At 53.8% G+C, this 25742-nt stretch overlaps 1 protein-coding gene across 3 annotated transcripts; it reads right to left on the bottom strand.

The window, feature by feature from the left end:
• Positions 1-477: 477 nt before the first annotated feature.
• DDR1 (discoidin domain receptor tyrosine kinase 1) lies at positions 478-25359 on the bottom strand. 3 transcript variants are annotated; one of them, XM_067543603.1, is made up of 18 exons: positions 24928-25359; positions 14393-14545; positions 13404-13506; positions 12890-13118; positions 12027-12174; positions 11819-11921; positions 10896-11082; positions 10486-10732; positions 9560-9718; positions 9297-9460; positions 8784-8982; positions 7761-7871; positions 6873-7111; positions 5263-5390; positions 4480-4680; positions 3891-4125; positions 3284-3433; positions 478-2123 (listed from the first exon to the last, which is right to left on the bottom strand). In XM_067543603.1, exons 2-18 carry the CDS (start codon positions 14466-14468, stop codon positions 1983-1985), a joined length of 2820 nt encoding a protein of 939 aa, XP_067399704.1. In that variant the 5' UTR covers positions 14469-14545; positions 24928-25359; the 3' UTR covers positions 478-1982. The 3 variants fall into 3 exon arrangements, with proteins under 3 accessions (XP_067399704.1, XP_067399711.1, XP_067399719.1); XM_067543610.1 differs by lacking the exon at positions 24928-25359 and adding an exon at positions 21938-21954; XM_067543618.1 differs by lacking the exon at positions 7761-7871.
• Between the last annotated feature and the right edge of the window lie 383 nt (positions 25360-25742).

Here is a 25742-nt window from a genome sequence, read left to right as displayed (position 1 = left end):
AACCGATCCAGGTCACTCTGTGTAATGGACGTGTCTCCATCGTTATTTCCCACTCGGCCAATTTCTGTGTCATCCACAAAGTTTCCCGGCAATTATTTTATGTTTTCGGCCATATCATTGATAAAAATATTGACTGGCATAAGGCCAAGAACAGATCCCACTAGAAACACCCTCATTCAATGAGGATTCCCCATTGAAAATTCCTTGTTGAGATCTATCAGTATGCCAGTTTTTACCAATTTCATATGGGCTGCATTGATCTTTTCAGAGTGCTATTTTTTTTTTAATTGGGATGTTGTGTGTTACTAACTTAAATGCCTTCCAGAACTGTATTTTGTCAACAGTTACCTTTCTCAACATTGAGTATATACAACAGTCAACCTGAGTTGTGAAATCATCAAAAAAAATATATCCAATTAGTCTGACAAAACTTTACAACCTAATTCCCACAACTTTTGATGAGGAAGGAGACATGTATAGAAAATGCAAAGCTTTTATTCACCACATAAAGGGAAACAACTAAAAAACAACAGCAACAAAAATCTATATATTAGTGTAAAAATCTTTTTTCTCTACTCGCCAAATATGTACAGATCCTGTTTCCAAATAATAATAGTAAAAAAAGAAAACAAACTACAAAGATTAGCAAAGGAGGAAACAAAAATGAATAATGGCATTTGACAGGGTTGTGTGTGGGTGGAGAGAGACAAAACGTAGACATCAGAATCATTAAATCTATATCACAGCCACCAATATTTACTCCTTGGAAACAAAAATATGACAGGGGTTTTCGTAAAAGTCTAAGGAAATGGAGTAGTCAAAAGCTAATTCATTTCTATTAGCCCTTAACTCCCCTTCATCTCCTCCAGACTTGCAAAGTGATTATTGAATTCACATCTTAAAGGCACTTGATTTTCTGAAAAGGCCCTTTAGGGTTTCCCAAGTTTGTACCTCTTTCCCCCTACAAAAATGAATGCACCTGAAACCACGAGTCACCGGCAAAAATCTTGCTGTCCCCAGACTCTACAGCACGGTTTGTACAATCCTTCACTCCAAGATCCAGAAGGAAGGAAAAATTAAATTACAGATCCCCAGCTGGTGACAACCAGCAGTGGTTGCACTGAAGGAGGTTGGCATCCGTTGGGCATCTGGCTCTCTTAGAAAGAGCAGTGTCTCTTCTCCATCAGAGCAGACCCCTCTAGACCAGTCTCCCTCCTGTAAGGGTGGCCAATCCTGGCTATTTCATTGTTGTCTCGTACCTTCACCCCACCCCGACCGTCCCATGTCCATGTCAGTAGCAACTTTTATATCCAGTGTTCAGTGACCCCTAGTGCCATGAGACCACGGCACTATTTTCCCCAGTGTTAGTCCAGTCCAAGTGAAATTCAAATTATACAGAAGCCCAATCCCAAAAGCCAGTTCTGTCAAGGCCCGTTTGGAGTCATCCCCACTGCAGGGCGGCCGTGGGGAGGAAAGAAACCCCCTCCAGGGGATATAGAGGGGAAGAGGAAAAGAGGGGGAAAGAGGAAAAGGGATCAGTGAAAGGTAGATGGGAAATGAAGGGGTGAAAGAGATAGAGAGGCGTAGAGGGGATGATAGAGGTTGACAGACAGAGCTGGGGATAGAGGGATATGGAGAGTGTGTTGGGGAGACAGAGAGAGAGAGAATGGAAAAAGGATGAATAGACAGACAGAGAGAAGAAGAAAGTGATTCATAGGAAGGGTCAGGAATGCCTGGAGAAAGATGGGAGCTAGCTAGATTGGCAGGCCGGCCAGCTGGCCAGGGATGGACAGACAGAGGTAGAGCCAGACATAAGGGCCAATGCCCTGCAGACGCCCCAGAAGAGAAGCTTCCAGTTCCCAGATCCAGCTCCCCCCGCAAGCTCCTGTGCAGACGTCTCGCGGTAGCTGGCGAGATGCAGAGTAGAAGACTATGTCTGGGGGGCCGCCATGGGCTGGCCCCCTCTCTCTGCCCGGCCCAGCTCACACCATGTTGAGGGCGTCCTCGGCCAGGAAGCGGTGGATGTGCTGAAAGGAGGGACGGTCCTTGGACTCACGGGCCCAGCAACGCACCATCACCTCATAGAGAGCCAGCGGGCAGGCCGGGGGGCGGGACAGGTATACCTGGAGGGGCAGAGAGCGGTCAGTGTGTGCCCATCTCCCAAGCCAGCCGCCCCAGTCCTAAGGCCAGATCAGAGCCAGCAACCCTGTGACACCCTGCACCCCCATATTCACCCCTGGGATAGGGGTGCGATAGATTTTGCACAAAGTACGCCTGGCGAGTTATCGTTGAACCCCACCCAAACGTCCCGTACGCAGAAGGTACGAGCAAGACGTGGCAGGTGGAATTCAGCGGCGATAAATACAAACTGATGGACACTGGAAAACATCATAACCCTAACTATAGATACAACATGATGGGACCTAGATTAGCTGTTAGCACTCCAGAAAAATCTTGGCGTCACTGTGGATCGTTCTCTGAAAACATCCACTCAATGTGCAGCAGCAGCCAGAAAAGCTAAGAGGATGTTGGGAATCATTAGGAAAGGGAGAGATTTTGGAGTCCTGTGTCCAGTTTTGGGCCCCCCACTGCAAAAAGGATGTGGACAAGTTGGAGTCCAGGGGAGGGCAACAAAAACGATGAGGGGGCTGGAACAGCTTCGTTATGAGGAGAGATTACTAAGACAGACTTTTCCACTTGGAAAAGAGATGATTAAGGGGGCTATGATAGAGGTCTATCAAATCATGCCTGGTGTGGAGAAAGTAAATAAGGAAGTGTTAGTGACTCCTTCTCATAACACAAGAACTAGGAGTCACCAAATGAAATTAATAGGCAGCAGGTTTAAAAGGAAGTATTTCTTCACATTATGCACGGTTAACCTGTGGAACTTCTTGCCTCAGGATGTTGTGAAGGCCAAGACTATAAAACGGGGTTCAAGAAAGAACTAGATCAGTTCCTGGAGGGATAGGTCTCGAGCAGCAGGAGATGCACATTTCTGGGGTGCAAGGTTGGGGGGGGGGGAAGTTGCGGACATCTCCCTGTATGCATGGCTGGGGAAGTGTTTATCGAACTTTGCTGTGTGAGAGGTATCCTGAGCCGGAGAATTAAGGGCGCACGGCGAATCCACAGCCCGGATTATGCCCTGGGGTGGGATGTCACAACTCCCTAGAGGGGAAAGGCCCCGTGTCCCATTCCCTGCCCCACTGAGTCAGCCAGTCCCCCGCCCCAGGGCTGGATGGGAGGGGGTGCCCCCTAGAGGGGAAAGGCCCCCCGGGTCCGGTACCTGCTCTCCCTGGTCCCGGAAGAACTGCCCGGCGTTCTCGATGACCTGCTCGTCCGTGAGCTGGCTGTAGGGCTGCTCCTGGCACAGCATCAGCACCTCCCAGAGCGTCACCCCGAAGGCCCAGACGTCGCTGGCCGTGGTGAACTTTCCCTGCGTCGGGGGGGCAGGGTGAGTGTCGGGGACTGGGGGGGGCAACCCCCCAAGACAGAACCCTGCCCCCCACTCCCTCCTCCTGCCCTCTCCTCCACTTCCTCTGCCACACTCCCCCCTTTCCCTACCCAAATCGTCTCCTCCTCTGAGCCATAAGGAGGTATTCTAGCGCCTGGGGCGAGCAGGCGTATTTGCACCCCCTAGAGGGGACGCATGGGGGGGTCATCATGTGCCCGTCCCCCCCCCCTCAGATTTCTGCCTTCCATTTAGCACAGAGGTTTTCAAACTGGGGGGGCCAAATGGAAGGCAGAAATCTGGTGGGGGGTGATCCCACATGCCCCCTTTTTCTCCCCCTTCCACTGTCCCCCCTTCCCTTTTCCCGCTCCCCATCCATTCCCCACTTCCCCACTCTGCCCGTTTCCCCATAGCCCCCTCCTTCCCCCAGGGGATGTCTCACCATGAGGATGCACTCCCAGGCCATCCAGCGGATGGGCAGCACGGCGCGCCCCTGGATGCGGTAATAGTCCCCCGAGTAGAGGTTGCGGCTCATGCCGAAGTCGGCAATCTTGATGGTGAAACCCTCGCCCACCAGGCAATTGCGCGTGGCCAGGTCCCGGTGCACAAAGTTGAGAGAGGCCAGGAACTTCATCCCAGAAGCAATCTGAGCCGCCACGTGGACCAGCGTGGGGTAGCTGCACAGAGGGGGACGGGATGTCAACGATACTCCCAGCATGCACTGGGGCAGCTGAGCAGAGGAGGAGCATCAGAGATGCATGCACTGGGGCAGCTGAGCAAAGGAGGAGCAGATGCCAGAGATATTCCCAGCATGCACCAGGATAGAGAAAGGAGGGAACATCAGCTATTCCCAGCATGCACTGGGGCAGTTGAGAAGAGGGAGGTTATTACAAATACTCCCAGCATGCACTGGGGCAGCTGAGCCAAGGAGGAGGAGATGCCAGAGATATTCCCAGCATGCACCAGAGTCAAGAATGGGAGGGGCCATCAGCTATTCCCAGCAGGCCCTGGCCTGGCCGGTGGGGGGATACCTGATGGTGGGGGCGTCGCTGGTGCTGCCCCCCAGCTTGTCCTCCAGCTCGTGGGCGCTGAGGAACTGGTTGAGGTCCCCGTTCTCCATGTACTCCGTGATCATGCACAGGGGGTCTTCGCGCACGCACACGCCCAGCAGCCGCACGATGTTGGGGTCCTTGAGCCGTGACATGATCTTCACCTCCTTCAGGAAGTCGTTCCTTGGGGAGGGGGGGAAAAGGTCTCATCAGCACCGGGGGGCACTCCCCAGGGAATGGCCCACAGCTGCAGAAGTATCCCCCTCGTGCAACACTCCAGTGTTGCACAAGCATCCCTGTTGCACGCTGACAATAGGACAGTCCAAGGGGGCATGAACTACTTCCTCGTGCACTCACATCCAGCGAGCCATGGTGAAACCACCAAAAGCCTTGGGCAAAGGAAGTTCTCCAGTGACACACCCATCTCCCCTGGTGCAACAAGATGTTCTGAGTTTGCACAAGTATTCCCTTCTTGTGCACTCACAATGGGACGTTCCGTGTTTGCACAAGTGCCCCCTCCCCGTGCATTCACAACAGATGGTTTGAGGTCGCAGAAGCATCCGTCATTGTGCAACAAGACGTGCCTCGTTTGCACGTGTGCCCTTCCTTGTGCACTCACCAGGAACTCTCCAGGCTCAGTGGGGGCGTTGTGTTTCCATGATCACTCCCCCCCATGTGCAATGAGATGCTCCACATTTGCACAAGCATCAACCCCCTCCTCCCTCCCTCCCCCCCCGGCCCCGTCCCCGGCCCTCGTGCTCACACCTGGCGTTCTTGGTGGCATCGGAGCGCAGGATTTTCACGGCCACCAGCAGGGGGCGTCCCTTGCGCACGTTGAACGGGAACTCCAGGCTGGGCAGGTCCTGGGGACTTTCCACCTCGCAGAGATGCACCTTGGGGAGGGAAGGCGGGCCAAGAGCAGCAGCCAATCAGCACCTGGCAGGGCCAGCCACGTCACCCACCCGCTAATTCACCCTCCCCTGCACTAAGCGCCGCCTCCCTGATCCTTCCGCCTATAAAATAGTCCCCCACTTCCTCAGAGCAGAGAGCGGGATGGGACGGAAGAGAAAGAGGGGGAGGAAGATGTGGAGGGAAACAGGTCTACACAGAAAGACAGACAGACAGATGGGAAAAAGGGGGGGGTTGGGGAAAGAGATGGAGAGAAAGTGAGAGTGAAAGGGAAGGAGAGAAAAGATGAGCGGAGGCTGGGTGGAGGGAGAACGGACGCAGGGTTGCCCACAGGCCGTAAATTTACGGACAGTCAGTCAAAAAAAAGCGTCACCACTGCCCGTAAAGCCGTACAGAAATGAAAACGTCCGTGAACCTGGGTAGAAATTAGGGATGGAAAAATTAGTTTAATTAAAAATCCATGTAAAACGTTCTAAAAATAGACCGTTTAAACGTGGGGGGGGGTCGCAACTGGGCTCTGCATCTCCCCCACCCACAGCAAGCCCAGTTACAGCTACCCCGGCGCTGGGCTGCACACCTCCCCCCCCCCCACACACACACACACACAGCCCTAGGAGACACAAAACATGTTGTATTTTGACGTGGGTTGTCATCGCTCAGAATCTTTTCTTGGGTCAGAAAACGACACCGACCATGACTGACAATTTCCCGTTTTCTATTATTTGCACCCGCCCGAAGAACCCGACTGATCGATTCACTGCAGCTAAAACAATCGCGTCCTTCCGAATTCCTGTGTGCGGAACAGCGCGAGGGAGCACACACCTGTGTGACATTACTGTATTGTTTATGGTATTTTTAGTAACGTCAGTAAGAAGTTTGCTGTGTCAGTAAAAAAAACAACGAAACAAAACCCAACTTCAGATCTTCGTGTCAGTACAAACTAAAACGCCAGGTGGGGCAGCCCTGAATTGGGCGGATGGATAGAGGGAAAGAGGAATGGAGAAGAATAAAAGTTTATTATGAAATAACATGAAAAACTGAACCAAAAGAACGAACAAAAGAATGAAGGAAAACAAACGAAAGCACAAGTGGATCAAAGGACGTAATGAATGAATGAATGAAGCCAGCAATGACTGTGCAAACTTGTCAATGAATGACCAGACGACAGGAAGAATGAATGAATCCAGGAACGCACAAATGAAGAAAGGAAGGACTGAATGGGTGAAAGAAGAAATGAGCGAACACGAGACCCAAGGAAAGGCGCAGCTGATGAGTGGCAAAACCGACAGATGGACCGAGCGGGAGAATGAAAGGAGGGACAGGTGGAGGAGGAACGAACGGGTGAAAGCCCAAAGGAAGGGCGCAATGAACGAATGGAGGAATGAGCCAAAGTGAAAGCGGGCAGAGAGCTGGGAGGGCGGAGGTGGGAGGGGCTGGGGAGGGGCAGGGGGGATTCAGGAACACACCTCTCCAAACTGTCCCTCCCCCAGCTTCTCCTTGAAGAGGAGGCGCCCCCGGGGGAACTCCCCCAGGGCCATGTCCTTGCCGGCCAGCGCATCCACAGCCACAGCGGGCACGGCGTAGGTGTTCCCGCCCGTCACCCCCTGCAGGTTGATAATGTCAGCCTCGGCGTAGTGCGGGACGTTGTTCTGTGCTGCGGCCGGAGCCCCTGCGGGGTCTGGTTCCATGTAGTCCCCACCGCAGGCTGAGGGGGGCAAAGAGCCTGAGTTAGTGGGGATGTTCCTGTCAGCCCAGAGGCTCTGATGTGCTCCACCCTAGAGCTGGCTGCATCTCGGTGCTGGGATCCCTGTATAAACAGCCGTCCCACCCCAGAAGCAGGTGCATCTCAACACCAAGCAAGGGATCCATGTATAAACAGCAGCCCCACTCCTGCGGTGGCTGCAACTCAGTGCCAAATGAAGGATCCTGTATAAACAGCCGCCCCAGCCCAGAGGCAGCAACATCTTGGTGCTGGGGTCCCTGTATAAACAGCCACCCCAGTCCAGAAGCGGTTGCGTATCAGGCGAGGCATCCTTCTGCAGTGCTGTTATATGTGAATGTGCCCCACCCCAGAGCCAGCTGCATCTTGGCACCAGGACAAGGAATCCTACAGAGCTGAAGGTACAATGTTATCTCCTGTCGCAGCCCCGACCCCTCCCGGTCCCATAAGCCGAAGCAGAGAGGTTCATGGGAGCAGAGGGCCACGGGTCCCTGCCAGTCTGGGTTACGCATGCAGACGGGGTAGAAGATCAGACAGGCAGGAAGCAGAGCGCGCCCCCTAGAGGAGGACAGAGGAATGCAGCCCAGGAGCTGCTGCGCTCCCAGGTCGGGCCGCCAGGTGGCGCCCTCCTTACCATCCGTGTTGATTGGCTTAGCCCCGTCGGCTGGCGGGCGAGCGAGCCCTCCCATTGGCTGGGCGTATGTGGCCAGGAAGAGCCGATAGGCCGGGTTGTTGAGCAGCAGAGCTGTCGGGAGAAGGGGATGTGGGGCGGGGATGGGAGGGAGAGACAAGTGGATGGATGAGAACGGACTGACGGACGCACACGAGAGGGGTGGGGCAGGGGGCGGGGCTGCAGTATGCTCCTCCCCTTTTGCCCCCATCGTTCCCGAGACAAATGGAAGGGAGACGGACATTCCTGACACACAAGGGTCATAGAGTGAGGCCCCTTCTTCAGGGCAATAGAACCCAGGAGTCCTGGGGCCCCCCCACCCCCACTCTAACCCACTAGATCCCCCCTCCCAGAGCTGAATCTCTATGGCCAGGGGTGGGGGGAGACACACAAGATGAGATGTGAGGGGAGGGGTAAACACAGCAGGACGGGGGAGTGGGTCTCAAATCTGCCACTGAGTGGGGAGGGGTAGTGCCGGAGAAGGGGTCACCTGGCCCTACCTCATTCACGCTCTCCATGTCCTTCTCTCTCTCTCTCATTTCTCTTTCTTCCTCCTCTACTCACTCAAATCCCTTCATCGCTCCACCGCTGTGTCTCTGCCTTTCCTTCCCTGTGCGATCCACTTCTCCCTCTGTCAGTCAGTCTACCTATCGGTCCATCCTTCTATCTATCTGTCCATCCTTCCATCTGCCCATCTGTCTATATGACCATCCATCCGCCAGTCCATTCATCTACATGGTCATCATCCATTTGCATGGCCATCATCCATCTATCAGTCCTCCTATTCCTCCATCCATCCATCCACCCACCTGTCCATCTCTCCATCCGCCAGTCCATCCATCTGTCCATCTGCCCGTCAACCCATCCACCTCTTTCTCCCTTCCTTCTACCCTCCTGTTCCACCCCGTCCCCTTGGCCATGCCTCGATGGCGCCTCTCTCTCCCCATGGCGTGGCTGGTGCCCGCTCTCCAATCCCCTGCCCCTCACCAGAGTTTTCGGCACCATGGGGCAGCTCAGGCAGTTTCATGCGGGCGCGGCTGGGCTCCTGGTACTCCGTCTCCCCCGAGTGGATGCGCTCGTAGCGGTTCGAGTGGCGCTGGGAGCCCATGGTGTTGTTGATGACGATGGTGTCGCCTGGGACCGACAAATGCACGGTCAGGTCGTCGTCGGAGATTCGCCGCTGGGCCTGAGGGCGAAGGCAGAGAGATCACGCCGGCCCCCTGCACTGATGACAACACCTCGCTCCCTCCTCCCCAAGGGTTGGGAATGAACCCAGGTGTCCTGATCATTGTCTGCCCCACGAGACAGAGGAGCAGCAAGCTATGTAGGTTGGGTATGTTAGGGAATTTATAGGGATATGCTCTGTAATGCCACTGAATGGCAAACACACACACACACACACACACACACACACACACACACACACACACACACACCCACCCCCTCTGCTGGTGCCTCTCAGTCCCAGTCTGCCTTCCCCCCTCATCCCATCTCACTTACTTTCCCCAGGATCTTCTTCCAATATTGCCTCCAAAGAATGAGGAAGATGACGACCAATAGAAGCAGGATAATGGCCACCAAGCAGCCAATCAGAATGGAGGTATTGCTGTTGTCATCCTTGGCGACTGGCTGGCCGGATTTGGACTCTCCTTGGACCTCGAGGTCTGAAACAGGCAGAGACAAGGGGAAGATCTGGGACCAGCCTCTCAGTGGGTGGATCCCAGGGAACTAGGCCACAGTCCCACCCCCCGGCTGTGATTTACCCTGGAGTGTGAGATTGGATGTGGCCCCAGTGTCTTCGTGCAGGGAGGAGCCAGGGTCCTCCAAGAGAGGGGGGGCTGCAGCACCCCTGCCTGAGGGCCGGGGGCCAGCCATCGGGGGCCAGCGGCTTGTTCCGGAGACAGAGGCGTCGTCCACCACATCTGGGGAAAGAGAGTGAGTGAGTGAATGGATGGCAAAGGAAAGAATGAACTAAAAATGAACCAACTAAAGAAAGGTGGGAGGAGAACCAACGAGTTAATGAACAGTAGCAACAATTAATTAATTGGTGAGAGAACTAACAAATAAAATTAAGATCTAATGTACTAACAAACCAATGAACCAATCTACCAACCAATAAATTAACAGTCAACCAACCAACCAATAAATTAAACAATGAACCAACCAACCAATCCATCAAACAACTCAACAAACTAATCCGCCAACCAACCCAACAAATCCACAAATGAACCAAATCACTAACCAACAAATTGAACAATGGAATAACCAACCAACCAAAGCACAAGCCAACCAACCGGGAAACCCATCAGCAAACTAAGTAATTGATCAACCCACGAACCCAACAAATGAACTAAAGACCCAAACAACCACCGTACCAACCAACAATCTAGCCGATCAACAAATTTACCAAACAGCTAAGCAACAAACTAGCCGACCAAGCAGCCAGATGAACCAGTCAACCAACCAACCAGGCAAAAGCCAACAAACCAACCAACTAATGAGTGAACACTCAGAAAAACTCACCATGGAAAGACAAAGGCCCAAGAGAGCGGACTAATGAATGAAAGAATTCATGAAACAAAATAACGGGCGATGGACGAAAAAAATTCACCAACTCACTTGAATGAACAAATGAGCCACCGAAGCAAGCGACTGATTAACGAGTGAAGTAACGGAAGACCCCACTCACCCGAGAGGAAGGCGATCTCACTGAAGAGCAGCCAAGCCCCGGAGAAGTGGAAGTGGCACTGCAGGAAACGCCCCAGGTGCCCTCCCAGGGGCACGGTGACTGACCGGGCGCTGGGGTCCTTGACATCCACAGCCAGCACGTGGGAGACGAACTCAGGCTCCCAGGCAGTGGCGAGGTTGCGTTTGAACCGGCAATCCACCTGCCGGAAGATGCTCACCCCCCGCGTGTGCATGTTATTGCAGTGGACCTGGGGGAAGAAGGAGGGTCAGCCATCGAGGGGATGCCAGCGCACCCTAGAAGGCAAGTTCCCAATGTCCCATTCCCCGCACCAGAGCCAGCCAGTTCCTCCCATCCTGGGGTCGGACCGCAGCCAGCGCCCCCTGGAAGGGAAAGGCCCCATGTCCCTCTACCTTCATGTAGGTGAAGGCCCGCAGGCTGTCGAACTCAAACTCCATCTCCACGTAGCCTTTGGGGAAGGAGTCGTTTCTCCAGCCCACGTAGTCGTAGCCCGGCCAGACCCTCAGCTCCTTGCTTTGGGTGAAGTCGTCCAACCCCACCACGCCGTCCGTCAGCTGTCCCAGCCCCCCAAACTGCAGCCTGCCAGGAGGAGACAGCATCATGGACAGGGGTCCTGCCAGCTCCCTGCCCACCCTGAGTCAGGTGCTGCACTGGGAGGGGTCTCCACACCCAAGGATGCCTCCAGACTCAGGGGAGTGGGGCAGGCTGGGACTCCTGGGTTCTTGCACTGGGGGAGTGAGATGGGGGAGACCAGTGTATCAGGCTGGCACACTGGGCAGTGTGAGCTGGGACCTACAGGAGAGGCCAATCCATTCACCTTCCAGTCTATCCATCCACCCACCAGATCCACCCATCCATCTACCCACCCACCCACCAGATCCACCCTCTTCCAATCTATCCATCCACCACCCCCAGATCCACCCATCCATCTACCTACCCATCCACGCATCTTCCAGTCTATCCATCCACCCATCCATTTACCCATCCTTCCACCTACAGTTCCATTCGCCCACCAGATCTCTCCCCCCATTCAGCCGTCGATCCATCTTCAGGTCTACCTATCAACAGATCCATCCATCCCCCCCATTCTCTGACTCTCTACCCATTTACTCACCCATTCTCAGATCCAGCTAAAGGGCAAAGGGGTTGTGGAGGGGACCAGGCAGGGGTGTGGGGCTGGCAGAGCAGTTGTTTCGGGGGTGGGGTCGGTGGGGACGAGGTGACAACGGGGGATGGCCAGCGAGAATGGAGTAAAGTGGGGAGGGGTGGGTCAGAGGTGGGGGGAGATGGTGGGGGCCGGGGAAAGGGAACTCACTTGCTGACGCTGTAGCCGTCGTAGGTGGAGTCGTTGAGGTAGACAGGCTCCGACAGGAGCTCCATGGTCTGGCCCAGCGGGGCGGTGTAGGACTGCAGCCCGTCTGCAAAGGGGGAGACGCAGAGGGGCGTGCATCAGCACCCGGGACCCGCAGGCTGGGCAGGGGGATGGGGGGAGGCAGAGGGAAGTAGGGGGCGGAGCACCTCACCCCGCCAGATGCAGCCGTACAGCTCCACGCGCAGGCAGACGCTCATGACACGGTCGGCGCGGGGGTAGAAGCGCACGTAGCGGGCGATGACGGGTGGCCCCAGATCCTTCAGAACCACCTCGTTGGTGTTCAAATTCCCAGAGATCACCTGGGCGGGTGGAGGAGGGGGTGTTAATCACGCCCAGGGCCATCGCCCCGCCCACCATGCCAGCCCCGCCCACCCTGATTGGACCGCCTCTCCCGCTGGACGTCACGGCCCTGGGTCCTATCACATCACAGTGCAACATCATGTGACACCACAGTGTGGCCACTCCCCCCAGCTGATGCCATTGTTGTCTGCTTGTGACATCACGGCCTAGAGTGATGTCATCGCCCTCGTTATAACCTCAAGAGTCCCGTAATGTTGCGCCCCACACCACCACTGGTGACATCAGAGTCATGTGACATGAGGAAGTTACAGACTGCTGTACAGTGAGTATATTGATGGGGCAATGACATCAGACATGGCTGTGATGTCACAGGCAATCGTGATGTCACACACAAGGGGCTGTGATGTTACAGACAAGTCATGACATCACAAAGGGGCCACAGTGTCACAGGAGCTCTGATGCCGTAGTCACATTGTGAAGATGTCACGGGAGGGGTCATGAGGTCACGGACAGTGATGTCACATGGAGCTGTGACATCACAAGGAGACCATTACGATGTCACAGGGGGGGGGCGATAGAAGGGGGAAGTCCAGCATGACAGAGCTCGGGCATGAAACCTACCTACCCCAACTCACAGCCCCCTCCCTCCATTGACACCCCTCCCGTCACCGCCCCCTCCCCACGGCCTTTGCCCCTGCCCCCTCCTGCCCCTACCTCATTGCCCCAGCGGTCACGCCAGGCGAGCCAGTGGTGCCGGTCACGGCTGTAGTGCAGGCGGTAGGTGCGGGCGAACTCCTTCCCATGGCCTCCCGCGTGGCGCCCCTGGGTGCCCACCAAGGTCAGGAAGTGCAGGCGCCGCAGGTCGACCTCCAGGAACTCAGCATCGTTGGGGTAAACAGGTCCCGCCGGGCACCACGCCCCATCCCCGTCGCTCGTGTCCAGCCTGCATCCCAGGGGGACATGACAAACACAGGGGGAGGGGGAGGAATTAGGCCGTGTGTTATTGTAGGGTCTCTCGGAAAGGCTGGGGCTGTCTGGGGCCAGTTTGTTGCTGTAGGGTCTCTCAGGGGATCTGGGGCTGGTTTGTTATTGTAGGGACACCCTGCAGGGTTAGGTAGGCTCATTTGTTATTGGAGCATCTTGCATAAGAACCAGGGGTGCTTTGTTATTGTAGAGTCTCCCTGGAGCGCTGGGACTCGTGTGTTATCACAGTTGGGAGGGCTCTCACCGGCTGTGCTTGGCGGCCGTGGAGTCGGACCAGGCACTGGAGGCCGACAAATCCTCGTCAGGGATGGTTCGATCCTGCATGCCCAGCGCATAGCGACACTTGGCTGCAGACAGGGAGAGAATGGGGAGTGGTCCTACACGCCGGCCTATAGCCCGCCCAGCCCCTACACACCCGCCTATAGCCCGCCCCCTATAGCTTCACCCTACCTGGCCCATATAGCCCCCTATAAACCCCACCCACCCCAAATATTCCCCAATAAGGCACCCATCTCCTATACATTCTCCTTTGTATCCTATTCATCCCTTCCACATGGCCCCTATAGCCTCCTCCCCCCGCCCTCCAGCCCCCTTACACATCCAGCCCCCCACCCCAGGGCAGACAGACCGTGGGGGGGGGGTGGGACACTGCCCAGCAGGGAGGGAAGGGGGGGCCCCTTCTAGCATCAGTAGGGGGAGCAGAAAGGGGAGAGCCTGGGTCTGGCCACCAGGGGGCGCCCCGGCCCCACACATGAGCCAAGCCAGCTGGTCATTGGCCAGGCACACACAGTCTTGCACACTCATCCTTTCACACTCACCCCCTCCTCCCCCTTCCCGGCTCACACACAGCCCATCTCCCACCTGGGGGCACCCCCCACCCCAAACTGCTCACCCCTCCCCACGGGGCATGGCTGGAGGGGCAGATGTGGGGGACTGGACTCCAGGCTGGGGGGGGGGGGAGGGGATGTCAGGAATTGCCTGCCCGGCCGCCCCCAGGGTGAGGAACGGGGAGGGGGGGGCCCACAGGGGCTGCAGGCGGGTCTCACTCTGTGTGTGTCTGTGTGTCCCTGTTCTGTGTATGTGGGGGTGTGTGTGTGGTGCCCCCTGGTGGGGGGGTAATGACCTGCTCCCCTCTCACCCATCCCCCGCTTCTCCCACGTTCCCCCCCACCCCCACACTCCCTGTCCGACTCCCCTTGTCCACCCCCCCACGGCTGGTCTCGCCCGGAGATACCTAGGTCAAAATGCCCCTCCAGTTCCGATGCCTGGACAGATGCCAAGAGGAAGCTGCAAAGGATTATGGGTTTCATCGTGCTCCCCCCCACCCCCCTCCGCCGCCGGTCTCAGCCGCTCATGCCAGGTTAGGCCGGCAACGGGGTCTTCATACCTGCGAAAGGGAGAGAGCGGGGTCAGTTCAGTTTGCGTCGCCCGCCCAGCGCCAAGATGCAGCCACCTCTGGGGTGGAACAGCTGGGTTACCAGCTGCACAGTGACGCCACTCACGTGTGGCTCTCCCGGCACCGAGATGCAGCTGCTTCTGGAGTGGGGCAGCTGGGGGGGAACAGCCCCCCAGAACGTCTCTGCAAAGGGATCGTTTGCCCAGCCCTGAGAGGCAGCTCACCTGGGGGTGAAATGCAGCCAACTCTGGGGTGGGGCAGAGGGCTGGGGAACTGATGAATGGGAAATCCTGCCCCTCCCCAGCCAGGGACGCTTCCTGCAGGTCCCTGCGCCGAGTGCCCCCAAGGCCTGAGTAACGCGCGCTGCAGAGGTCAGGAATCACGGCTTCCTGCGATTGTCATGGCTTTCCCGGCGCAGCGTGGAGCGGGGGCAGTGAGCAGTCAGTGAGTTACACACACACGCATGCACACCACTTTCTCTTTCTCTCTCTCTCACACACACACACACACACACACACACACACACACACACACCCCATGTCCTATTGCATAGACACACAAACATACCACTGCCCCCCCCACACCATCTCCTATTGCATAGACACACACCCTGCTGCTACACACACACCCCATCTCCTATTGCATATATATACACACACACACACACCCCACCATCCCCTCAACTGCAACACACACCCCATCTCCTATTGCATAGACACACACCTCTGGCCCCCACACCTGCAACACCCCTCCACCCACATCTCCTGTCTCACACACACACACACACACACACAGCTCCCAACACCCACTGAAATGCCTGGGACGTCCCCAATGAGGAATGGATCCCCCACCCCGACCCCGCCCTCCCTGCCCTGGGATCTGACCAGGACTCTGGGGTTCGCACCCGGCCTCAGTCTATTAAAGGTCAGAACCTTGGGGAAAAGCCGGGCTCTCGGCAGTACCCCCCCTGCTGAACCCCTGCCCCCAACCCAGCGCCCCACACGCAGCCCTGGCTGGCAGCAGGTGCCCCCTGGCCGGCCGTGGGGAAGGCCGTGTGGGTGTGGGGCGCCCGCCAGCCAGCTGCTGCGCGAAGGCATGGCTGGAATGTCTCTGCCAGCAGCTGCCTGGCTCTCGCAGGGTAAATAGCAGCTGACAGGCTGGGGGGGGACCCCACGTTGGACGGGGGAGGGGAGGAATCGGGGCATGGAGGGTGGGGGCCCTTTGTGCCCACGAAGGGGGCAGATCCCTGGAGCACTCTCCCGAAGCTGCTCAAAGCCAGGCTGGGCCCCGGGCAGGGGCTGGAGGGTCTCCCCCCCACAGGGGGATGGGCAGAGCCCTGGACACGGGGGGCAGGCGATGGGTTCTTGCACAGCGAGCTGTCAAGGCCGAAGGGGGCTGCGGGTCGGGAGCAAGGGGCCCCGGCCCGGCGGTGCGGCTTTCCCGCAGGGCATTGCGTGGGGCTGGCCCGTGGGGGTCACCGGGTCACTACACGACAGAAGCTACGAGGAGCAAGGCAGGGATCTTCCAGCTGCCAAAGGCACCAGCTGAGACCCCCCCCCTCCACGCCCCTGCACCCCAGGCAGGCCCCCAGCACAACGCTTTCGGGCCCAGTACACGGCCCCCTCCCACACACACACACAATGGGGGCTGCAGCCTGGGCCGGGCCCCCCAGGGCCCCCAGTAAAGTGTACCCTCCCCCCCCCATGTGGGGGCCCTGACCCCAGCCTGCATTTGAGGCTGGGGGTGGGGGACTGGGACAAGGGGCCTTTCCCCTCTAGGGGGCGCCGGCACTGATCCAGCCCCAGGGCAGGCGACTGGCCGGGGGGGCGGATTGGGGGGTGTTTCTAAAAGCAAAGGCAGTTATGAGATGAGGTATCCTGGCTGGCGGCTGGGCTGAATGTCAGAGGCAGCTGGGTATGTGCCTGGCTCAGCCCCACCGCCACAGCAGACAGCAGGGGCGGGCCAAGGGGCCCAGAGGCCGCTTTCCTGGCTTCAGCGACGTCTTGCCAGGACTCCTGGGTTCTCTCCCCAGCCCTGGGAGGGCAGTGAGGGCTAGTGGTTAGAACAGGGGGGGGCTGGGAGCAGGACTCCTGGGTTCTCTCCCCAGCCCTGGGAGGGCAGTGAGGGCTAGCGGGTAGAGCAGCGGGGCTGGGCGTCTATGCGATTGCAGGGCTGCGTTGGCGTGTGACTGTGGGTCCGCTGCGGTGCCTCCAGTGTGTTACATTTCCCCTCCCTCCGTCTCGTTGCCATGCCGCTCACGGATCCCCCAGCCTTAGTCAGACCGGCACAAAGGCCTGGCTCGTCGGGGAGGAAGCCTAGACTTGGAGGGGACAGGGCAAGCATGCTCAGAGGAAACAACAACAGGTTCTCTCTCTCTCACACACACACACACACACACACACACACACACACCCCCCAGCTTCCCTGAATAGCTCCTGCAAACACAACCTCTGGTATCTCGTTAACCTTCAGCCAAACGCTTTGGGCTGTGAGTCAGCGCCCGGGACAGAGAGACACACACGGAACCAGACACATTCATGCTCCGAGGGTGACAAAGAGATGCACACACACTAAAGGGCTTGTCTCACTTTTTTCCCCCCCATCACGCAAAAACACAAAAAAACAAAAAAAAACCCTGAGATTCTGAACAATTTTTCCCATCCCAAACGGGGACAGAAAGTCAAAAAAATCTCAGAAAAAATTTGGAACTGAAAAAAAATGTCAGGACCGGTCCGTGGAAATGGTTTGATTATTTCAAAACGTTTCCTTTCTGTGTCACCCGTCCGTTTCTATGACGTTCGATTTCAAAAGACACAAAATCAGTTCTACACCACACTTCGCATTTTGAAAACATCACAAGAGGAGTTTTGGAAAGTTTCGGGAAGAAAATGCCGCCTGGTTTCGAGTCAGGAGAGATCAGTTTCAATGGATCGACATTTTTCGGGCAGGGAAAAAAAGGGTTTTATCCACAAATTCCCAACCAGCCCTAAAGCAGAGAGACAAGCACAGACACACGCACGTGTGGGGACCAGACATCCTGGTAATATCGGGATTGTCCTGATACTCAGGGCTTGGTCTTATACGGGCGTCTATTACCTCCCCACCCTGTCTTGATTTTTCACACTTGCGATCTCTTTACCCTACGTCCACACCTCTCTAACACCGCCTCCTGTGCATGCCAACTTCCTGCCCGTCTCCATCCCAGTGCAAGACGCCCACCCCTGCCCACGGGTTGGCACCTGCCCAGCTAATCACTGTGTGGGAACTCTCAAACTCTGCCCCTCTCCCGATTCCAGGTGAAGTTGGGAGCGTTGGGGTACTGAAGAAAGAAAGTCGAACATAGATCCCCTCACCCCAGAACCAGATCAGTACCAACAACTCAATCCAAATTTACCAGTTTCTGTCCTGTTCTAAAATCTGCCTCAGCCCTTTGCACCGGATATCTTCCCCACCCTGGTTAGATACAACCCCGCGCCCAGCCCTCACCCACTGACTGCAGTGGAGTCACACTGTATTCACATTAGGATCACTAAGATCAGAATCCGGCTCTCTGGGGTCAATCCAGATTCACACCGCTGCCACCGAGTTCAGAATTTTCCCTGGTGCTAACAAATACTCCTAACAGCAAATTGTGACATGTATATCCTGACTATTTACTAATTACAATGTTAATAATAATAATAATAATGTTATATTTAGTCATTAGCAACCAGTAGCTGATATAACAATATCAATTTACTAAATGCTAATCAGTAAAAAAAATATGTTGTTGCTAATAAGTTATTGTTAGAATATATTAATAGCTGATTTCCCATTATAACAAACCATTAATGATTATAATAACGTGGTTTGGCTAACTGCTGCTGCTATTAATTATTGATCCTGTACAATTAATAGTTGTAGGCTGATGGTCTGATTGTTGATAATATTGATTTCAGATTATTGACGATGAGAGCACATGTATGTATCATTAGAATACCAACCCCTTATGCAGCACTTTTCATCACCAGATGAGAAACTCATGTATTTACCCTCTCAACAGCTCCGAAAGGCAGGGCCGTGCTGTTCTCCCTGTTCTCTATATGGGAAAACTGAGGCACAGAGGGTCTAAAGGGCCAAATTCACAAAGGAACATAGGTTCAGGATTGCAACGCCTAACTTTTAGGGACCTAGAAAATCGCTGGGATCCATCCAGTCAGAGCTGAGCGCCCCAACGCGCTGTACAATGCAGCACGGGGAGGGACCGGGATTCACAAAAGCCAAAATGCTAGGCGGGAAGCCACCTAAACTAGCCAATGGGAGATGCCGACCAGAGGGACGTAAGCTAAGCCCGGTCACCTATCTCGAGGAGAGGGGCGAAGTCTGGGCTGGAGGGAGGCATCTCGCTTAAACCCGTTCGCTTGGCGCGAAGCTGGGGTGCGGGAAGAGATGCCCTCTCAGAACTTTTAGGCCCGTGGTCACAGCATGCAGCTGGGGGGTCCGGGTTCAATCCCCTCGCTCTGTGGGAATGGTTTCGAATTAGACTCTGCCACCTCTCAAGGGCGTGCCTGAACCACCGGCCTACGGGATAGTCCACTGCAGCGGGCCTCCCTCCATCTCTCTCTCTCTCATTGAAGCTGTTCCACTGTGGGATGAACTAACGAAAGGATCATTGGGTCCAAGACAGAGCAAGCAGGAGAATGATTCTGTAGCCGGTGGTTCGAGCCCTCACGCGGGAAACTGGGTATCCATTCCCACTCCCCCACCCCACACACTCCAGCCATCTTTTTAAAGATATTTTCCCACGGTGGAAAAGTTACAACAGCAGAGGCCGCGGGAACCGTACGCCACGCAGCCTCGGGAAGATTCGATTTTTATTGGCCAACATCGATTTCACCGGAACCAAGAACAAAAGTGTTCCCATTGATAACTATCCAAACTCTAGGCACAGCAAGAAAAGTCTTCAAATCTGTTACGGGCTCTTCGGCAGAGGACGGGGATCGATTTTTCTCCAGGTGCACCAAAGGCAGGACAAGAAGTAACGGTGGGGTGATTTGAGGGCCCAAATTTATAGGGACAGTCCCGATATTCAGGGCTTTTTCTTAGACAGGTGCCTATCACCACCACCACCCATCCCGCTGTCCGAATTTTTCACACTTGCTATCTGCTCACCATTCTCCTGCAACCGTGAACATCTGAAAATCAATAAAAATTGGGCGGGGGGAGGGGAAATGCCGACAACCTCAGGATTTCACTCAACTGTGACAGCTTAAATCAACCCAAGTTGGGGACGGGAGATGCTTAAAAATAAACATTGATTTTAGCCGTCGACGTTACATATTTTAAAAAAGAAAATCACATCCTGCCACATCTGCCCCTTGCTCAGTGACTAGAGACTCACCTCTTCAAATCCCTCCTTCTTCTTCGGCAGAGAGGGGAACGGGACTGAGCTTTCCCACATCCCACAGGAGGGATCTAGCCGGGCGCCCCCAAGATAGGGCTGCGTCTTGCGAGGTCGTCGATCGCGGCCCAATCCAGCCAGCGTGCTCAGAGCTCGCCGGCCGGTTCGGGCCCACGGGTGGATTAGGCGGAGGAATGAGCGTCTTCGGTCATCTCTCGGGGGCTTAGGTGGCCAGACGCCAGCGGGGCAGAGCTTCAGGGCGCGTGCGCTCTGCCAGATACGCCTAGGGAACGTCCTCCGCAGAAACCTGGGCGCCAAGGGAACGCCCAGCCCAGCTTGCGGGGGCAGCTGAAGCAGCGTTTTGCGAATGCCAGTGGGGCCCTAGGGCTGGGATTTCACCCGCCACCAGCCTTTCGGGAACCCAGCCCACGCTAGGGAACTGCCGACTGCGGATGTGTGTCATTCTGGTCAGAATTAACAACGGCTCCCTCCAGTCGTTAGAGTAATTATTAATTAATGTGATTTATTTATTAATAATTATGACTAATGACTGGATCAAGACATTACATGAATTAATCATTACTACTCTGGTGACATACATTATACAGTAATGGTTGGCTGACTCCATACACACATTAATAATTATCACTCAATTAATGCATTACATTAATTAATCATTATTACTCTAATGACAGAGCAGCAATATTAAAGGTTGCTCTAAATGACGAATACATTAGTAATTACATATTATTAATAATTATTCTAATCCCTAGACCAATATGTAATGATCAATAATGATGACTAATGACTGGGCAATTAATGTATTGATCAGTAATCAATCAAGTATCAATGCACTCATTCACATCATTAATAAAGCATTCATCTGGTCAGAAGTCAATTATTAATGTACTGATCTAGTCATTAAGTTATTAATAATTGATCGGGTATAATTAACAATATCTTCATCTAGGTATTTCTCACTCAGGCTGTGCTTTCTCTCATCAACTTAAAGTAAATGAGTATTAAATGATCATCACTAATTCATAACTTATCGATCTAGTCATTAGAGTGAGTATTACCAATAATCGATCGATCACTAGATTATAATAATAATAATAATAATCAATGTATTGATCTGGGCCCTAGAGTCATAATAATCGGTGTTAATTAACATGTGCATCGAGGCATTAGACAAATTAGTAATTAATGGTCTATTAAGCAAGACATTTATAGCCACCCATTTCCCACCTCCTCAGTGCTAAACACATGATCAGAGCTTTCCCCTTTCCTCCGACGCCAACTCTCCAGCCACCCCTCAGCCCCAGACCTGGATCAGAACCGTCCACCCGGCCCCTATTCCTGTAGCAGCCAGGATTACACTGGGCCACCCTGAAACACACCATGCCAGGTCTCGCTCCCGGCTGGGATTCCACGGTCCGTGCACACGTCCCCAGAGCCCTGCCAACCTCAGCAGACACGCTCAGCCAACCGTGGTGCCCACCAAGTCATGCACTGCGCGGCGCGGGGCCAGCCAGGGGCTCAAGACAACTCCCATGTCAGGCAACTGGCGCCTGGCCACAGCGGGACGACCAGATGTCCCGATCTGATAAGGACAGCCCCGATACTCAGGGCTTTTCCTTACACCCTATTACCACCCATCCCCGTCGCGATTTTTCACACTTGCTATCGGGTCACCCGAGGCCACAGACTTCAGGGGGAGGCCAGCCCCGGGTGCGAAACTGGCTTGGGTTGAGATAGAGAGAGATGCATATGGGGCCGAATGGGGAGAGAGAAGAGATCTGGATCAAAATCACAGACGCAACAACCACCTAACAGCAAACACGTGAACCGCCACCTGCAACATTAACCACAACTAACCAAAGACACCACAACGCACATACTGGCACCAACCAACTATTCACACAGGGAGAAAGATATTTAGCAAGAACACAAACAGCCACCGCCCACCGCAATATGTATACACGCAATAAACCACAACTCACCGTGTCAGCAGCCCCACACACCTCTGAATGCCAGCACAAGCAGCAATAACCTCTGTATCGTCCTCCAGGCAGCCGTGCGTTTGCAATGACATGAGCTACTGCTAATAGGAAAATAGGATCTCGAACCAGGTCACTGGGTGGAGAATGTCACCCCAACGCACACATTTATCAACCCTGTCGCTAAACGTGGGGCCAGCTGCGATTCACATGTGCCCAATAAATCCTGACACTTCAGGACAATCAACAATGGGCTGCAAATTTTTCATTTACACTTTTTAAAAAAAAAAATCCCACCACTGTCTAAATCAAAGCATTTGGGGGAGGGGGAGGGGGGAAGAGAGACGGGGGGAAGTGTCAGTTTCAACAAAATTTCATTTTGGAAAGAAAAACCCAAACGAAGCATTTTGCTAAGGTTGAAACGTCCCGTTTTCAGAATGGAAGGTTTTGTGTTTTCATTTGGAAACCAAGTTCTTTTATATATAAAGAGAGAGAGACAGACAGACAGACACACACACAGACACACCACAATTTAAAACACATTACCAGGAATGAAATGTTTCCTTTCATGGAAATGGAATATTTTGATTGATCGGAAAATAAAATTCTTTTTGGAATTTCATTTCCCAGGAAGTGTCAACATTTTAATTTAATTTTATTTTTGGTTTTATTCCACTTCAGAACAGGAAAATAAATTCAACATTGTGGAAATCCCCGCAAACTGGAAACCCCAGTTCTCACCCAGCTTTAACAATCCCAGGAATAAGACACAGGAACCATGACAAGAAGCAATAACACACTAGAAATGAGTGCATTAATCACACCACTTTCCAGCATTAATACCTGTATACACAGTAAACAACAATGCACAAATACATCACACACCTGAACCATTACAACAACACAACCACAAGACTAGAAATAAGTGTCTTGACCACAATGCTAGCCACCAATAATACATATATATGCAGTAAATAACAATGTACAGTTACAATAACACACACAAGTGGTAGCAAGAAGTAACAACATTCAACCTTACTTCCAGCAAGAGGTAAACAATGATACATGTCAACTGTAGCAACAGCCAAACACGTCATCTAGATACACAACAGACCACAATACCCCTTGACAGTTAGAATAGCAACACACACACACTTCTAAACAACACTAAGCAGCAATGCACAACCACAATGCAATGAATATATTCACAAGAAACAAGAACAAGACCACCAAAGTTTAAACAGCGTAACAGGCCAGGTCAGGTTTCTGAAAGCCCGAGGTTCTTGCTGAAATAAAATGGGATTTGGGCCTTTAGATGCCTTTTAAAAGTGAGTTTCAACCCTCCCCGCTTCGTGCTTGAGGGGAAAAAAATGAGTTTCAAACTCCCCTTTTGCTTGTGAAAAAATCAGTTTCAAACCTCCCCTTCTTGCTGGGGAAAAAGGGAGTTTCAAGGCCCACCCCGAAACCCCAGTTTTCTCTGCCCACAAATCTGTCACCTTTTAACAATGGTCTTATTTGGGTGCCCAACCCAGGAGCGTGTTTTAAGCGTGTCTTCATTTGGCTAAAACGTAAATCAATTGCTAATTGTTTTGAGCTAAATCAAAGGGAGACTGTTGCTTAGATTTAACAAATTCACACCTTGCGTTCACCCCAGAATTGTATCCATACAAACCGTTTCCCTCCAGTCATAAATGGAATTTTTCTGTAAAAATAATCACAGCACCATCTTTCATCCCACAGTTTATTAACTCATTATAATCATTGTGAATTGCTACCATGAGAGGTTATCTGTATAATCGGAGCCGAGTGGGCCTTTCTGGGCTTCAGCTTCCCCTCCCACCCTTTGTCTGTGAGCTCTTTGGGACAGGGACTGTCTCTGGCCATGTCTGTGCAGCACCTGGCACAGCGGGTCCTGATCTCAGCTTTGGCTAATATACAAAGCAATACATAAATAAGTATATGCATTATTGTAATAGAAACAGTAGATTATATGATGATGATTTATTTCCACCTGGATTGTTACAGCTGTTTTATTTTAACCTATTGGTTAACATTCTCTGATTTTTTTCTTACTTTTAATATAACAATGTTTCCACTTCTTCCTATTAATTATTAAGTAGCATTGCTATTATTTTACTTTTAATGACAGGGATGTTTCTCATCATTGCTGTTTCTAGGAATGACTAAGTATCACTGCTCTGGATTGTTTTCCATTGACCACCAACACTGACAGTAGAGTTTCCTGGGATTCTACTTTTGCATTCATGGCCCATGGTTGCTGTATTTTCTTCCACTCTTCCTAGGTGATTTTAATTGCTATTTTAATTGCTGTTAATTGATTATTCCTCCTTCCTGGGCTGCATCTACCTAGCCCAAAGATCAACCCCTGCAAACTCCCAGCGGCCTGTGGCGGGGCTGCGTGGGAAGGGGGGAGATGGGAAGCAGCAAAAGGAGAAGACGAACCTTTCCAGAGAGCGAGTGCATTTCAAAGTCGCTGCTTAAAAATGGCTCAGGTCGGAGTTTATACCTGGCGTCTCCCACACGCCCCTTTCGGAGCGTCTGGAAACTTCACACCCGGGCTGGGAACTGCAATATCCCTGGGCTGAGCTCGGTTACTCCAGGTTTGCTCCAGGGTCTCTGAGATCAGAACCAGCCTGGACTCCGCTGCCTGCCGGGGGCGTGGGGGTGTCACTCTGGATTTACCCGGGGATCCAGCGCTTCTGGGCCCAGTACAAACTTTTAACAGGGCCCCCTCCCGTAATGGGGGTGCAGCCTGGGCCGGCCGGTAAAGTGTACCCTTCCCCCCCCCCCGCATGTGGGGGCCCTTCAGGGATCACATTGAGAGCAGGATCCAGTCCTCATTCCACTGCCTGTCGGGGGTCACTCTGCATTTACACGGGGACTGCAGCAGAAGTTTTGAGGTGCCACTTCAGATCTACCCGGATCAACCCCCTCCCCCCGGTCCGGATCAAGGTCAAACCCCAACACGTTACCTTCCCCGGCTGCTCCGATCCTCCGCCCAGCAGACGCCAAGAAAAACGAATCCACCCGCAAACCGGGGGAGGGGGGTGGAAAAAATCCCTCGGCGGCGAAGAAAGAAAGAAAAGACACCCGGGTTTTTATTCCACTTTGTAAATCCAGCTCCGGGGGAGTCCGCGGCGCTGCCCGGAGCCCCGATCCGGAGTGAAACCCCCTACGCCGGCTCCAAGCCGGGGGGGATTCGCAATCAAAGAGCCCAGCTCCTGGTGGCGTGAAACTGACGCGGCTCCAGCTCCCAGCTGCTCCGCGCCTGATCTCATCGGGGGTTTATGCAAAGCCACGGGCTGGTGCCTTCTCCAGGGGCCAGGATTCGCTGGCAAAGGCTGGGCAAAAAGCCCAGATCCCCCCCGCCCCCAGACAGACACACACAGAGACACACACACACAGCGCCTCTCTCAGCTCTGGAATTAACACACCCCGCCTCCTCCTCCGCTTCTCAGCTGTTGGCTGGTGTGTTTCCCAAGAGAGGGCCCCTCGGAAGAGGGAAGGGCCCAGGCTGTGTGTGTGTCTAGGTAGCAGAGGGCTGAAAGGAAGGAGAAAGTCCTCCAGGGAGCGGGGGCATGTCTGGCTTTCCACCCCAGCACAAGAAAGGAAAAGGGGGTGGGGAAATCCCAGATCAGCTGTAAGAAATCCGTTTGCAAAATCCCACCTCTTTGCTTTGAGAAAGCAGCAAAGGGTTTCCTCTCTGGACTCACCTGCTTCCTGGGAGGGTAAGAGTTTCAATTCCCCACCCTCCACCCCATGCTAGGATAAAGTGAGTTTCAGTTTT

This window comes from Emydura macquarii, unplaced genomic scaffold (assembly GCF_026122565.2).
Source record: "Emydura macquarii macquarii isolate MOO-44397 ecotype Brisbane River unplaced genomic scaffold, CSIRO-AGI_Emac_v2 contig_105, whole genome shotgun sequence".
Classification (NCBI taxonomy): domain Eukaryota; kingdom Metazoa; phylum Chordata; order Testudines; family Chelidae; genus Emydura; species Emydura macquarii.
The sequence above is the reverse complement of the archived record's forward strand: the minus strand, read 5'-3'. Positions and strand labels throughout refer to the sequence as shown.